Consider the following 15,897-nt stretch of genomic DNA (forward strand, 5'->3'; position numbering starts at 1 on the left):
TGGTGCACACCCCACACAAATACATATATATATATATATATCTATATCTATATCTATATCTATCTATATCTATATCTATCTATATCTATATCTATATATATATATATATATATATATATATATATACAACCCAATTGCTAGAGTCCCCACACATACACGCACACACACACACACATACACACATATATATAAAACCCTGTTCCTACACACCACACACAGACATATATGAAACCTTGTTGCTACACCCCCCCACACATACATATATATAAAACCCTGTTGCTACACCCCCATATATATATATATATGGAAAACTGTGTTGCTACAACCCACACAATGCATATATATCTATATATAAAACCCTGCTGCTACACTCCACACATATATACATGTGTATATATGAAACCCTGTTGCTACACCCTCCACAAATATATATATATAAAAGCCTGTTGTTACACCACCCACACATACATACATATGTATGTATATATATATATCCCTGTTGCTATATCACACACACACACACACACACATATATATATATGTATATATATAAAATCCTGTTGCTATACCCCCAAACTCATATACATGTGTATATAAAACCCCATTGCTACACCCAATACACATACACACACATATGCCTGTTGCTACACCCCCCACATACATACTTATATAAAATCCTGTTGCTACATCCCCCACACATATATATAAAACCCTGTTGTTACACCCCCACACATATGTATTTATATAAAACCATTTTGCTACACCTCACCACACACACACACACATACACACACACATATATATATATAACCCTGTTGCTACACCCCCACACACACATATAAAACGCTGTGGCTACACCCCCCACAATACATATATGTGTATAGATCTAAAGCCCTGTGGCGCCCGGCGGGCACTCCGCAGTCACTAAGCCCTGATTAAAGGCCAGCTCTGGGCCGGGCCCACAGGGACACGAGCGGTCCTCGGCCCCGGGGCTGGCACTCTTCGGACCGGGGAAGAGGCTGGCAGCGGCCCGCACTGCGTGGCAAGGGCGAGGCGCGGCTCTGCCCACTTTATCGGGGCTCCTCTTCCCTCCTCGGTAAAGGGAGGTGGGTGGGCCTACAGGCCTCCCGGACCCTCTGAAATCCGCGCGCTCGGTCCCTGGAGAAATAAACAGAAAGGAATTTTAGGGAAGAATCTGTAAGGGCTGGAGGAAATCTCTTCTTTTTTCAGGACCATACACCCCTCGGGTTGTTTGTTTTTTTTCCTGGGGCCGCGCCCCTCATTCTGTCCCCCCGGAGAAGATAATCTCGTATTTTCTGGAGGGGGCATTTTGGCTTGGATTGTTTCCTTTTTAACTCTCTAGATATACACGTTTAAGCGCGGAAAGGTTTTAGGCGGGAAGGCGGGAATGCCCCGCTGGAGGCCGGTCTGGCGCCCAGGCCCCGCCCCTCCTCACTCTCGCCCGGCTCTCGAGCGCCTGGAGCGGAAAGCGCGAGCGCCGGGGAATCTCTGCGGACACGTGCGCAGCGCACCAGTCGCGCCTGCGCACCAGGCGGTAGTGACGCGTGGGGGAGGGGCCTCTCCCGCTGACGTCACAGGACGCGCCGCCTTGGCGCCGGCTGGAGGGCGAGAGCGAGGCTCTGGGCTGATGGCGCCGCCCGCGATGGAGGCGCTCCCACCCCTGGTGACGGCTCTGTACGAGGCGCAAGCGTTTAAATTCGGCAAGTTCGTGCTCAAGAGCGGGCTCTCGTCCCCGGTCTACGTAGACCTGCGTGGCATCGTCTCCAGGCCGCAGCTTCTCAAACAGGCAGGAAGCGGGAGCCCGAGGGGTTGGCGGGGCTCCTCGCCGCACGCTGCCCGGGGGGGCCCTTCCCGCGCCGCGCCCCCACCCCGCCACTTCCTAAGTGCTTGTTTCGCACTTTATTTTTCGGCTTCGGCTTCAGAAGCTCTCCCCTTTCCTGAAGCGCCCCCCGACGTGTATTTTATAAGAATCGGTGACCCGGAGAGGTTTCTTGTTCCGGATAGCGGTCAGGTGGCCGGGGGGGGGGGTCACCGAGACGCCGGACCTGAGCCCAGGCTGCCCCTCCTGACGGCCTGCCCCGGGGGGTTGGGATCTGTCGGGGTGTCCTGCGATCCCCGTGTTGCCCGGGCGGTTCTGGCCGGCCTGACCCCTCGTCACCCCCTGGACCATACTCTGTGTGGAATTTTCTCGGCAAAGGTCCTGGACTTTTCCATTTCTAGAGTCCGAGATTGGATTTGAGTTTTTCGGGCCTTAGGCATATGTAAACATACATACATACATAAATGTGTGTGTGTGTGTGTGTGATATATATATATATATATATATATATATATACAACTGTATAGAGTTCTATAAACTAGGCTAATAACGCATTTACTAATATAATGCTATCTGTCAGGGTTGTTGTGAACATCTAAAAAGATAGTGATTGCAGATCGATTTGCACAATGGCAAACTATAAACATTAGCAATTGCTCTTATTATCTCTTTTGACCTTCACTACCGCGCTGAAAGTTTCCTCATTTGCCAATGAGGAAGCTGGTTAAGGGACTGGACTGAGATCTCCCCAAGACCAGCTAACTCTTAAGTGTTGAGGGTTCTAGGGGGTAAAAGTTGCATTGTCTTAAGCAGGTAAGCACGAGCCCTGGCCTCTAGCTATTTGTTCTGCAGTTATTAATTAACTATGAGCTCATGCTTGCTGATATTGAGGCAGAGGTCGAAATAAATAAATCCTGCCTATGACTGAACCGTAACTGCAAACTGGGTCCCTTGATTCTAAAAAGTTAGCCAAGTATGCTTCGTCAATGTGATGAAACGAATTTCCATACCAATAAAATTATGCATCCTGATTCTCCCAGTCAAAGTTCTAAATCATATTGCAGCTTGAAGAATGACTACTACTCTGCCATATGGCAGTTGTAGAAATAAACCTACATTTATAAACCTTTCATTGAATTACAAGTATACTGTGCTGTCCTCTGCACAGGAAAACTGCTAATACTTTTGTCACATTATTTCAAAGACATTCAATTTAGAATTGCTTTTGTAATTGTAATGATAAATTCATTTGAATGTATCCAGTTTCCTAGCTTATCACCTTTATGTCTTAAAAAATATGCATTTTTCAATATAGCTTGCCTAAGAAAAAAATAAGGATGCTCCCTGCTCCCACCCATACAATATGAAGTTATGCAGGACAGTGACCTCTGACAAATTATTTAATTTTCTCCATGATTTAGTTCTTTCAACTGAAAAACAAAGGAGTTGGACTAGATGACTTCTTAAGGAACCTTCCAACTGTGAACTTAATGCTCCTTGATCTTAAAGTTTTCTTATTTTTCTAAAAGAGTTTGAAATGGGTTTAGCAAAAGTCTATGGGAAATTGGATAAAGAAAAATCTTCCCATTTCTTTCTTTTCCACACATCCCTACCCACCCATACACTTTTCAAAAAGACAAAATTACATGGGGGATCTGGAGTATAATCCAGAGTTGAAATTTGCATATGACAACACTTCCAGTTAATTAAAGTGTCAAGGAAGAACAATGCTGGGTTTTGTACAATTTGTCATTTATAAAACCTTTAATATACTTTATCCTCTCTAAAGAAGAATTCACAGGGCTACAAGATAAGGTAGAAAAATTATCAGATGGGTTAGAAATGGAGGATATGGGCAAGTGTAGAGTAACATTCAGATAGATAGGATATTCTTCATTGTTAGGCCTCAGGATACTAGAGGTCCTAGAGGGAAGACTTTCCTCTCCTAAGACAAAAAAAAACTAAACATGATCATTAAAGCAATGGTAGCCAAATCAGATCTTTAATGTGTTCCCCTTTTGTGCATTATGTTTCCAGGTTTCTTATATATTACTGTACCTCACAGTGTGATGATTAAAATATTTTCAAGAGACATCTTTTTATAAATAAGGCCAGCACATTATTAATAAACACATGGTCATTTGGTTGTCTCTCTTCGATCAAAGACTGACTCCCCTTGAGGTAGGCTCAAGAATAGGTGTTCCCAAGAGATGCCAAATCAGCTCTGATTGGTTAACACAATAGGAGGTGGGCTGTCTTGGGGTAGTGACTTAGATCAACCAAATCTTTGTCAAAGAGCCATCAATTTTTATATCACCTGTTTTGAAAGAAAGGGAGAATAGACGTTTTCCTATTCTTAACTGGGCAAACACTGTGAGCAGAAATATACCCTTTAGCCCAAACTTAGAATTTATTTTACTGCCTGGTTTTACTTGGCCTGGGTAAATCTCTACCTAAGATTTCCCACACTGGTTGGTCTTTGGATGAGGAAGAAGGAAAAGGAGGAAAAAAAACAAGAATTAGTTATTAATACAAAAGAGAAATATTCATTCTAACATTACATTCAATGAGTTAATCCACAGACTTTGGTCTATTACTTCTCTGCAGTATACCTTTTCACAGGCAAGTCTCTTACGTTAGGAATTAACAAGTCTTTGGACTAAAGGTCCAAAATCTTTTCCAGTTCTCAAATTATTTAATTCCTGTCTCAGTTGATCAAAGGCCATTTTATTTTATAAAGGTTCCAGAAATTGACATTCTTCAGTCTAGAGAGAGAAGAAAGCAAAGAAATGAACTTGAGAGCTGTTAAATCATGAAAGGTCTAGTTGTAGTGGCCTAGACTTAAACCCTGTCCTAGTAACAGAATCATCAATTGTGTGTTTTCTTCCAGGTTGCAGAGATCTTGTTTGAAACTGCTCAAAATGCAGGACTAAGTTTTGATACCGTGTGTGGTGTGCCCTATACAGCTTTGCCTTTGGCAACAGTCATCTGCTCCACCAACAACATTCCCATGCTAATTCGAAGAAAGGAGACAAAAGATTATGGTAACAATTGACATTATTATCATCATCATAGTCATAGCTCACATTTATCTAGCCATTAGGTGCCTTGTGCTAAGAACTTTACAATTATTTTATTTATTTTAGGTTTCAAGTTTGGGTAAATTCATACCAGTTGTTTTCTCAGTTTTAAGTACCATAGGTAGACCTATTAAGCCTAATAGTTGCTTAATTAAGTTGGGGGAGGGGCACTGGTTATTTTACTCCATGCGATGTACAAATTGATTTTTTTTACATTGGAGTTTATTTTGAACTCATTCCTACCAATTATTTTACTGTTTTATAAGATTTTTTGTGGTGACATTTATTGATGTCTCCTAAAAACAAAAATAAATTTTGTCTATGGTCTTTGGATGTTTCTGACTTCCTCGAAAGGGAAGATTCCCATGCTTTGTGGAAGTCTTTACTATAACTGATAAGGCACAAAGGTCCTGAGTTGGGAAAGGGCCTTTTAATGGAATATCTGATTTTGAGCTCCCTAAGCCCTTCCTGAGTTGAGGTTCTGCTCCCTTGATGGACTAGCTAGGCAGCAGCTTTATCAGTTCCCACCTTCTGGTAGTATAATTACTCCATTTTGGGGGGCCCCAAATACATACATGTCCAATCAGCAAGTTTTAACATAAACACATGTTAACCTAATTTTTTTTTTCTTTCTTGAGATCAAACTTTGGAGGCTAATGTTTGTTCCTTATTAGGACAAATTCTGGTGGTTAACATCATGTTTAGTTTGATTCTTTATTAAGGCCAAACTTATGGACATTTTAGTGAATTAGCAGGGTACAGTGTCTTGTACAAAACTTACCAACCCATCAAATTTTCACAAGGCTATCCTTCATTCTAACTAAATTTGTTCTTGGATTTGAGACTGGAAAATGTCTTCTGTCATTACCTAATGAAGATTAATATAGCAGTATGGTCTACTGTTCTTTTTTATTTAATTATTAGCATATAATCTTTTTTTTAGGTTTTTATTTTTGCTAGGCAATGGGGTTAAGTGGCTTGCTCAAGGCCACACAATTTGGTAATTATCCATCTAGCCACCCCAGCATATAATCTTAAAGAGTAGCCATGTGAAATTATAAAGAAATATCTTTTCGGACCTGAGAGGTCCAGTGTTAGGCACCTGGACTTGGGAGTCAGCCACCATCAGTTAGAAACACTGATTCATCCTAGCACTGTACTAGGTACTGTTGTTCTGCTGTCACCAGTAAATTAATTTCTCCGAGGTTCAGTTTTTTTTAATCTGCCAGTTGAGAATGCTATTATTGTCACTGTATACATTATAGTTTTTAATAAGAGATGAAAGCTATATAAATGTTAGTATTATTACTTCTAATGATAAGATAGTTGCTCCTGATGAGATGGAGGACTTATTTATCTACCAATAAAGCACATGTAAATTGTGCTGAAAACAACCTGTAAAGACGTGTTCTAAAGCAACAAGTTTGAATGATCTTACTGGGTAGCTGAAGCTAATTCAAGAAGGTGAGAAGAACAGAGAAAGAAAATACATCCTGCTGACATTCCACTGTCGGGGGGAGGCACGGGGGTGGGGGCAGACAGAGGCAAAAAAACTCAAAAGTATTAGTCACCATTTTTTATTAATTGAAATTAAAGCACTTCAGAAATAGTAGGACCCAGTCAACCTTCACTAAGGTGTATTTTTCATCAACAAAACTGGGTAGATCTTTACTGGAGCTGGCAAGCCATTGTCAGTATTTTTTAATCTAATTCAGTAAAGTCTTTTTTTCTTTGTTTTCCTTTTTTTCTTTATTTTCTTTTCTAGGTACTAAGCGTCTCATAGAAGGAACTATTAATCCAGGAGAAACATGTTTGATCATTGAGGATGTAGTGACCAGTGGTTCTAGTGTTTGGGAAACCGTTGAGGTCCTTCAGAGGGAAGGTTTGAAAGTCACAGATGCCATTGTGCTACTGGATAGAGAGCAGGGAGGCAAGGCCAGGTTGCAAGAGCAGGGGATTCGCTTACATTCTGTGTGTACCTTGTCAAAGATCCTGGAGATTCTTGAGCAGCAAAAAAAGATTGATACTGAGATGGTTGGGGAAGTGAAGAAGTTTATTCAGGACAACATCTTTGTAAATGCTGAGCTGAATGGTACTGTACCTGCAAAGAAACCTCTCAAAGAACTTAGCTTTGCCATGCGTGCCCAGCTCCCTGAGACCCATCCTATTGCATCACAACTTTTTAGGATTATGGAAAAAAAACAGACCAATTTATGTCTTTCTGCTGATGTTACTGAAGCCAAAGAGCTGTTGCATTTGGCAGCCACTCTCGGTCCCATCATCTGTATGCTCAAAACTCATGTGGATATTCTGAATGACTTTAGTATGGAAGTCATGGAGGATTTGAAAGCTTTAGGAAAATTTCATGAGTTTTTAATATTTGAAGACCGAAAATTTGCTGATATAGGAAACACTGTGAAAAAACAATATGAAGGTAAGAATTGTACTCCTTTAAAATTTTTTATTAATACCTATTTTCTTCCCCACTGCTCTTCTTCCTCCAGTGAAAATTTTTTTTAAAAAAGAAAATACTGTCCATTTCCAAAACTGTATGTCTTTTTCTGCATCTTAAATAAATCATCTCTCTGGCAGGATGTGAGTGGTATGTTTTCTTTTCTATACTCTGGATCTGATCATTGCATTGATCAGAGTTTTAAGATTCTTTCAAGTTGTTTTTCTTTAAAATGTTGTATTTGTATAACTTGTTCTCCTAGTTTTTTTATTTTACTCTGTATCAGTCCATAAAAGTCTTTCAAGTTTCCTCTGAAATTGTCTGTTTTTTCATTTATTGAATTCATATCCTACAAAATTGTTTAGTGTAGCTAGACTTCCTCAGCTAATAGTTTTTGGCTACTTGGAGAAGAATTGCTATTAAAAAAAATTTTTTTCATTTGGATCTTTTTTTCTCTTTGATTTCTTTGGTGTAAGCCCACACTTAAATACACACAGAAGAGGTTTAATCATACTATAGCTGGGTCAAAAAAGTATTCTCAAGTTGTGTTCATCATCAGATGCCAACTTAAAAGTTGACTTTGAAAAAATGTGACTTAAACAGTTTGATTGGAGGTAGCTAGGTGGTCCAATGGATTGAGTGTCACCCAATGGGTGGAGAGTCAGGAGCAGTGGAGGTCAAATCTGGTCTCTAGGTTTTGCAAGAATCAAATGAGGTAATATTTGTAAAGCACTTAATTAATATTGGTATTAACATAAGTGTCCTGATTGCTCTCATTTGAAACAGTGGTGTCTCCATACATTCCTTGTCTTTAAAATAGACACCACACAGATCTGCTGCCACCTGACTCCCTTCTGGGATTTATGCCTCAGCTCTCTAAGTATTTCTCAATCTTTTTAAAGGACTTTAATAAATAGAACACTTTCCTCATTTTGGGGGAATGTGGAGTAGGAAGTGGGAAAACAGTTGGAGAGAAGGTGAAGCTTTGGGTATTGAGATAAAAACAGTCAAGGCTTGGAAGGGCAAATCTTTTAAGATGGTTATCAGGCTTAAGGGGGTAGTAAAGTTTTGACAAACATGAAAAATGACCATTTATTCTTCCCAAGGGTATTTTAGATGATTAATGTCTGATGGTTTTCAAAGTAAGGAGACACAATACTTATCTTATTATTAGATTTTATTAGCTTCAAAAGCTGCTGTGATATTTCCTAGAAACACTTCTTTCAGTCTCCTAAGACTTCCTTTTGCATTCTTTAAGCTATATTTCTGATTTTAATTGAGGGTCAAATGTCTTCATTTATTTTTAGCTTATTTCTAGTGCAGGAAAAATGGCAATGTGGACATTGCATGCAAGGAAGATCACCATTCAATCTGTGTTAGTGAAAACCAGTTACAAAACTGAACCAGTTTTTTTTTTTATGATCTTTAAGCCAGTTACCCTAGTGACTGTTAGCTTTTTGGAACAGAGACCTGGGTACAATTACATTTGCAACAGCTGAAAGCTCTCAGGAGAATCTGAATACTAAAGTATTATTACAAAATTTCACATTCTGTAGTTGTCTCTTGCTTTCTCATTTGAAAATAATCCTATCTATTAACCTTTCTCTTAGGTGGTGTTTTCAAAATAGCTTCCTGGGCAAATCTGGTAAATGCCCATGTGGTACCAGGCCCAGGAGTTGTGAAAGGCCTAAGTGAAGTAGGGACACCAATGCACCGAGGCTGCCTCCTGATTGCAGAAATGAGCTCCTCTGGGTCTTTGGCCACGGGTGACTATACAAAAGCAGCTGTAAGTTAGAGCTTTGTTGACCTCTAGGACTGGATAGGGGGAGAGACAAACAAGAGGGAAGCAATATAAGGTTTGCCATAGCATGTGCACACAGATTAGTTTCAGAAGATTGTCATTGTCCTTGTTTTATAGATGAGAAAACTAAAGTTTCACAGGAGTTAAAATGATTTGCTTCTGGTTACAAGGCTGGTAAAAGTAAAATAAATCAAGTACAATCCTTGTCTCCAAGCACAGGATATACTACTCTATGCAATATAAATACATACAGTTTATCTGAGAATCAAGTTAACCAACAGTTATCCATAGCCACCCTACAATCCTTGTCTACAAGCACAGGATATGCTACTCTATGCAATAAAAATACATACATTTTATCTGAGAATCAAGTTAACCAACAGTTATCCATAGCCACCCAACAAAAAAGTAAAATTTTACGTGATTTTTTTAAAAAAATGTAATACTTTATGTATTTTTAATATATTGAATATTTTGACATTTTAATATCTAATCCATGCTGCAAGGGTAAAATGATCCAATCTTTGGAGAGTCCTTCAGATACGTGTCCAGAATTCCTATCCCTCATGATTCAGTAGATTCATTGTTACTTCTGGGAAAGCATTTTTTGATGAAATTTTCCTATCTTTTAATATTTTAGATCTTTCGAAGGTTATTATATTAATTACAGTCATAGAATTAGTAAATTCAAAATAACATAATTTTTTTTAGGGATCAGATCTGAAACTTAATTTACATGCAGCTCTGGATTTTCTGTTGGCCATTCCTCAGTTATACTATAAGTCTTGACATGCACTCTTCCATTAGTATATACATAGCATCCAGATTTTAAGTGACTGCTGCCATGGGTTACAATTCTTAGTGTTTTGAGGCCATATTTTACAGTCATAAATAGGACCAAAGTAAAAGAAGGTTGTAGACCCAAATCTGTGATGATATATTTTATAGGTAATGTTTTTACATAATTGTAGTATGAAATGAAATCCATAAGATAAGAAGGTTTGAGTATATTTTCCCATAAGTAAATGTCTTGTATAGTTAAACATGTTTTGTCTTTCATATTCCACAGGTAAAAATGGCTGAGGAACATTCAGAGTTTGTGATTGGTTTTGTTTCTGGTTCAAGAGTGACCCAGAAACCAGAATTTGTTCATTTGACTCCAGGCGTCCAAATACAATCTGGAGGTAAATAGTCTCATAGATCATCTTGTTAATCCAGTGAACTATAGGTTTTATCCACATGTTAATTTGAGTGTGATTTGTTAGGTCTTCATTAAACTAATTTGAAATGAAATAATTTAGATTAGTAAATACTTGTGAAATTTGTAATGGGAAAGCTGCCCAGAAGCTTAATCTTTGTAGTCTTTCCCTTAAGAATTTGAGGATTGTGTATGTTAAGGGGCAGGGTAAGGGTAGGAAGTACTGTCAGGGAGCAGTAGTTGTGCTTTTTGGTTTGAAATACTCACACTTGTGTAGACTTTTAAAATCAACATACAGAATTTCAACCAGTGGGACTCAGCACGAATGAACAGGGGGAAAAAGTCTAGTATGTCATCCCAGTCCCCATAAATTGCAAAGTGAAATTAGTTGAATGTTTTGCAATGGTTTTAGTATTTGATGGCATTTATTTTAAGCCTCAAAGTGATTAACATTTTAAAAGACTTGTGTGCAAATATTTTTTAACCCGAGATGCCGCATCTGATCAGACCAAGTGGTAGAATCAGCGTTTGTTTGCATACTCACAATGCCATTGGGCATGGTGACAGCATCTAGCTATAATGACACATTCTGATTGGGGGTGGGCAGTGAGGAGGTATGTGCCCACATGTATGTTTATTTCAAAAGGTATAGGGATTATTACTTCTCTTCTTAAGGCAAATCTCTACCCTTTTTTTGTGACTTTCTTCATTTGTAAAATTGAAGGGCTTATGTTAGATGCACCCTAAGGCCCTTAATTTTAGCTTAACAGTTAACGGTACATATAAGGAATATTGGATATATTTGAAAGATTTACTTACAGGACACCTTATGAAAAGCAAAAACTAAAATAAAAAGGAATGAAACCATTCAACATGTTTTCCTTGGTCTATAAATGTTAAGCATCGTGAAATGTGTATAAGAGTTTTGTTCTTTGTTTTAGTCCAAATATAAACTGTACTTTTCCCCAAAAATCTGGGGGGTGTGTGTGTGTGTGTGTGTGTGTGTGTGTGTATCCATCCATATCCTAGAAAGTGTATAGTTTCGGGTTAGAGTTACTTTTTTCTGAATATCCACATATTTTCTCTCTTCTCTGTTCCCCCAAGCCCCCTTCATAGAAATTTTGTTTTTGCCTGTAGTTAGGCAAAGTACTCAGGGCATCATAGTATAAGAAAATGGGAATCAAAAAGTTAAGACTGAGTTTTAGCATTTTAGATTAAACTGTTATAGGTATCTTTGTGAGATAGTTAACATGAAAGATGTTACACAAATGGTTTTAGCTCTTGTCATAAGAAGATGAATAAGGAGTGTCCTTATTTTTTCCCTCCACAGGGGATAATCTTGGCCAGCAGTATAACAGCCCACAAGAAGTTATTGGCAAACGAGGTTCTGACATCATCATTGTGGGCCGTGGCATATTAACTGCTTCTGATCCTCTAGAAGCAGCTAAAATGTACAGAAAAGCCGCCTGGGAAGCCTACTCGACTAGACTTGCTGTTTGAGTCTCTCAAAACATACTTTTTTATTTCTTAAAACATTTCTTCTCAATTGCTTTGATCTCACATTGAATATACAAAAAAACCAAAATTGCAAAAACTAAGGAAGCTGACAGACACTTGAGCATTTAATGATTTGGAGACACTCCAAGGTAATAATGCTTTCTAAATCACAGTTTTCTTGTGACAGGCATTTTCTAGGGCACCACAGAATGTTTCACCTTCCTTTTATTAAAAGATTAACTTTCTCCCTAAATATAAGAGCCAAGTCAAAAAGCATAATAACCCTTTTATACTTGAATATTTGTATTTTTGTAGAACAGTGGCTTTAATTTATTCCCCTTTAAAACAAAATAATTTTTTATACTTTTTTTAATATTAAGGTCACTTCTCAATACTCTTCCTTGTCATAAAGAATTAAAGTTAAGCAAAACTGCACTGACCATTTCACACATTGATATGTTTCATGGTCAGTCTTCAGGAATCGGGATTGGTCGTTCTAAGCAGAGTTCTAAAACCTTTTGTTTTTATTTTCCTTCATGGTATGATCATTGCAAAATTTTTGCTCTTTATTATTTGTACTCTGCATTCATTCTTATTTTGTCATTATTAATTCTTATCAGTCTTCCTTCTGTGCATTATTTTTGGTCTTAGATTTTATGCTCAGGAGTAGTATCCTTGTTTCAGAAAATATGGACGATTTAATCTTTTTCAAATATGTGACAAAACAATAGCTTGTTAGTAGCAGTAAATTAAAGTACAATATGATGATTTTCTTTTTTTTAATTCTGAGACAGTATTTTTATCCTCCCATTTTATAATCAACCTTTCAATGAAGCATTTTAAACATTATAACTTTATTAGGAGAGACAATATCCTATAATTTATAAAAATAATGTAATGGCTATGAAATTAGCTAGTTTACTTTAAAAGGTATTAAAACATTCCTCAAGACATGATTGACTCAGGGATTTGATGTCAGTCTTATCACCTGCATACAAAGCATTCTCTCCCCTTGAGAATGGGGACTCTCAGATGCTTGATGTTCAGCTGCATCAGTTCAAGGGGTTCTCAACATCTGTCTTGGTTGCATACCCCTGTTTTGGCTAAATAAATCTTTTCTGTTAAATGTTGAATGACCTCTGAGTGTCTCATTTTGTTCCAGTATCACATCTGACCTATTGGGGGATTGGTCAGAACCCAGCCCAAGTCACTGGTCAACCTTATTGAAATATGTCATCACATCTGGTTTGGATGGGAAATTTCTGTCCTCTCCAATTCACGAAGCAGGTTTGTTTCTGGGGTTGTTTGCTGTGAGAAGTGTCACAACAAAGTGTGCTTGGAGGTGTTGTGCTCCCTTTTCTACTACTTGGGAAAAATGAGCTGCTTGCTATCCTCCCTCAGGGCTATGATCCCCAGGGCTATCACTACCATTTCTGACCAACTGGGCAGTGTTCTTATGGCTCATTTCTACCCAATCAAGGTTAAAATGCTTTTTCATCACAGAATAACTTTGAGAAAGTATAATTGTATGTTGTAGTAGACTACCACCATTGTGTGTTCACAGGGTCACTGGCACAGTTCCCATGTTGGGTTTCACCCTAAGACCAAGAATAGATACATTTAGCACTTTTGCCTCTGGTGGAAATTGGGCAAATCTAGAATTTATTTAGTAATATGTAATATAAGCTTGTTTGAAATATGGACAAATGGGACAATATAGAATTAGCCATGGAGTGGTAGAATTCATGCAATTTGTATCTTATAAGGGTAGGATGATAGTCTTGTCAGGTCTCTTAAAAAAATAGCATTTGTTTTATATCACCTAAATTTCTTCCTTTATTCCTCTCCCACCCCCATCCCCCCCAAAAGCCATCCCATATAGCAGAATTTAAAAAAAAATGGAAGAGGGGAAGAAATGGTAAAACTGAACAAAACCAAAAAAAATGTGATTATATGCTATATTCCACTCTCCTGCGAAAGAATGGGGCAAGTTGTTTTTGGTGGGCCTTATATGTGCAGGTCATTCATAGTGGGATTAATCAAGTGGGATACAGAAATGCCTGTCCTGCCCTTTTTTTGTCCTTAAATCCTGGTATGAGTAAAGGAAAACAGTAAATGGTAGAAATAGGGTCTGATAAAAGAGGGTGTAGGGAATAAAAGTGATGTCAGGAGCCAGAATGCAGAGACAAGATGCAGAGGTAGGAATCAACAAGTTGTAGATTATAGTAAGGGGAATCACAGGACCCTGTTTATGACCAGTGTAACTTTTGGAAAATCACCTCTGTGGTGTAATTTATCTTAATAAAATGAGCAAGTTGGATTGCATAGTCTATAAGGTCCTTTCTGACTTGAAATCCTATAAGCCTGTGACTGATCAGAGATGAGAAATATGAGTGGACTTAGGGGAGTGTTTTCCCCATTCTCTTCTGTCCTAAGAAGACTTCAGATACAAGTTAGCTGTGCTTTCCTTTAGGACTTTCTCAAGATGGCTCCAAATGACATGTTGATGACTGCCCCAACCAATACTAGGCCTAAGGAAATAGTCAGCTGGTGTAGTTCTGGACACCCACTAGATAAATCACTGAGTGTATCAAGAGTGGGTGTATAATCCAGTGAGGCAAATCATCAGGAATCAAAGTATTTAAACCTTTCTTTTAAAACAACAATCCAGTCTTGAGTTGGCAGGGGAGGGGGCAGGTACCAGTCAACCACTTGGCTTCCTAGGTATTGGTTTCTTCAGCACTACCTCCATATCATGGAAGCTGCCTCTGCTATTCAATCAAACAGGAATCACTTTCTCAGTTAAATGTTTGTTTAGAGTCAAACCTTCCACACTATGCTTTAGAGTTACAGTCAGTTTTAATGGTCTTGCAGAATGAGCTCAGAGACCTCCAGGACCACATATTTTGATCCCAATACCACTTAGTAGCACATTTGTGAAGTCCTATATGGGTTAAAGTGAATGATTTTTCTTTTACTTCTTCCCTAGCTCTGGCAGGATGCCTCCACCATTCCCACACACCATATTTGCTTTCTGAGACTTGCAATAAACACATGCAGCCCTCTTCATTGGTCCTTACTACCTTATCACACAAACTATTAATGGATCCAAACACCAGCAATGGGAGAGAGGGCACAAGCAGTGAGTCTGGTGTGTGTGTATGTGAAGTAGCAGATCTCTACCCTAGAGACTCAAATTGACTAGGTACAAACCAGATTAGATATTTTAAGCCAAAGACTAAAGGTCATTAAGGGTTAGAGAAATCCCTGTATAAGAAGAGGTACTGCCAACTATGGGTAGCAGCAATCCTCAACAGGGTTCTGGCCTAATTTAGTCTGCAAGCATGGACCAGTAGATGAGGATACTACTTCACAGGACTCGGGTAGAGCAGAGGACTGTGGTATCATGTTATTGACTCCTGGGGAGTATGATTTAATAAGATTCGGTATCAAATTTCTGACCCATTGTAGTAGGAACTATTTTTAACAAGATTTTCTAATAGATTTAGAAGAGTTATTTGGTTAAGTTTAGAAGTTGGGATGTTTTAATTGGTGTAATGTTACCACTTTGCGCTACTTCATGCTTCAAAATTGGTGTTTCCATTCAAATAGCCCTGCATAAAAATAAGGTTCCATTCTTTAATAGTAAATGTGATCACTAAGAACTTTCTGTATTATTGTAAGAAAATAATCCTCATGGGGTAGAACAAATTCTAGCTATTAAGCTGTCTTGCCCTTTAAAAACTAGGAGCCCCATTTGGCAGTGGTCTCAAGCTAAAAGGTGGGGAGGGTTGGATTAGTTATATAGATAGTGGTATTTAAAATCTTTGCTGGAAATTCCAAGATTATTCCTGTAGTTGGAATTTGCTGCTTAATTAAAACACATCCCCCTGGAATCATAGATTAGAGCTGGACCTTAGAAGCAACTTATTTCAAGCTACTTATTTTATGGATTTGGAAATTTAGAGAAGTTTAAGGATCTGCTTAAGCTCACAGGTCTAGTAACAAGCAGAATCAAGGAATTGAACT

At 38.5% G+C, this 15,897-nt stretch overlaps 1 protein-coding gene across 1 annotated transcript; it reads left to right on the top strand.

Moving 5' to 3' along the window:
• Positions 1 to 1,603: 1,603 nt before the first annotated feature.
• Positions 1,604 to 13,001, top strand: UMPS (uridine monophosphate synthetase). The gene is made up of 6 exons (XM_074214695.1): positions 1,604 to 1,807; positions 4,731 to 4,884; positions 6,686 to 7,354; positions 8,983 to 9,158; positions 10,243 to 10,357; positions 11,702 to 13,001. The coding sequence occupies exons 1-6, from the start codon at positions 1,649 to 1,651 to the stop codon at positions 11,869 to 11,871; spliced, it is 1,443 nt and encodes a 480-aa protein (XP_074070796.1). The 5' UTR covers positions 1,604 to 1,648; the 3' UTR covers positions 11,872 to 13,001.
• The last annotated feature ends 2,896 nt before the right edge of the window (positions 13,002 to 15,897 follow it).

This window comes from Macrotis lagotis, chromosome 1 (assembly GCF_037893015.1).
Source record: "Macrotis lagotis isolate mMagLag1 chromosome 1, bilby.v1.9.chrom.fasta, whole genome shotgun sequence".
Classification (NCBI taxonomy): domain Eukaryota; kingdom Metazoa; phylum Chordata; class Mammalia; order Peramelemorphia; family Peramelidae; genus Macrotis; species Macrotis lagotis.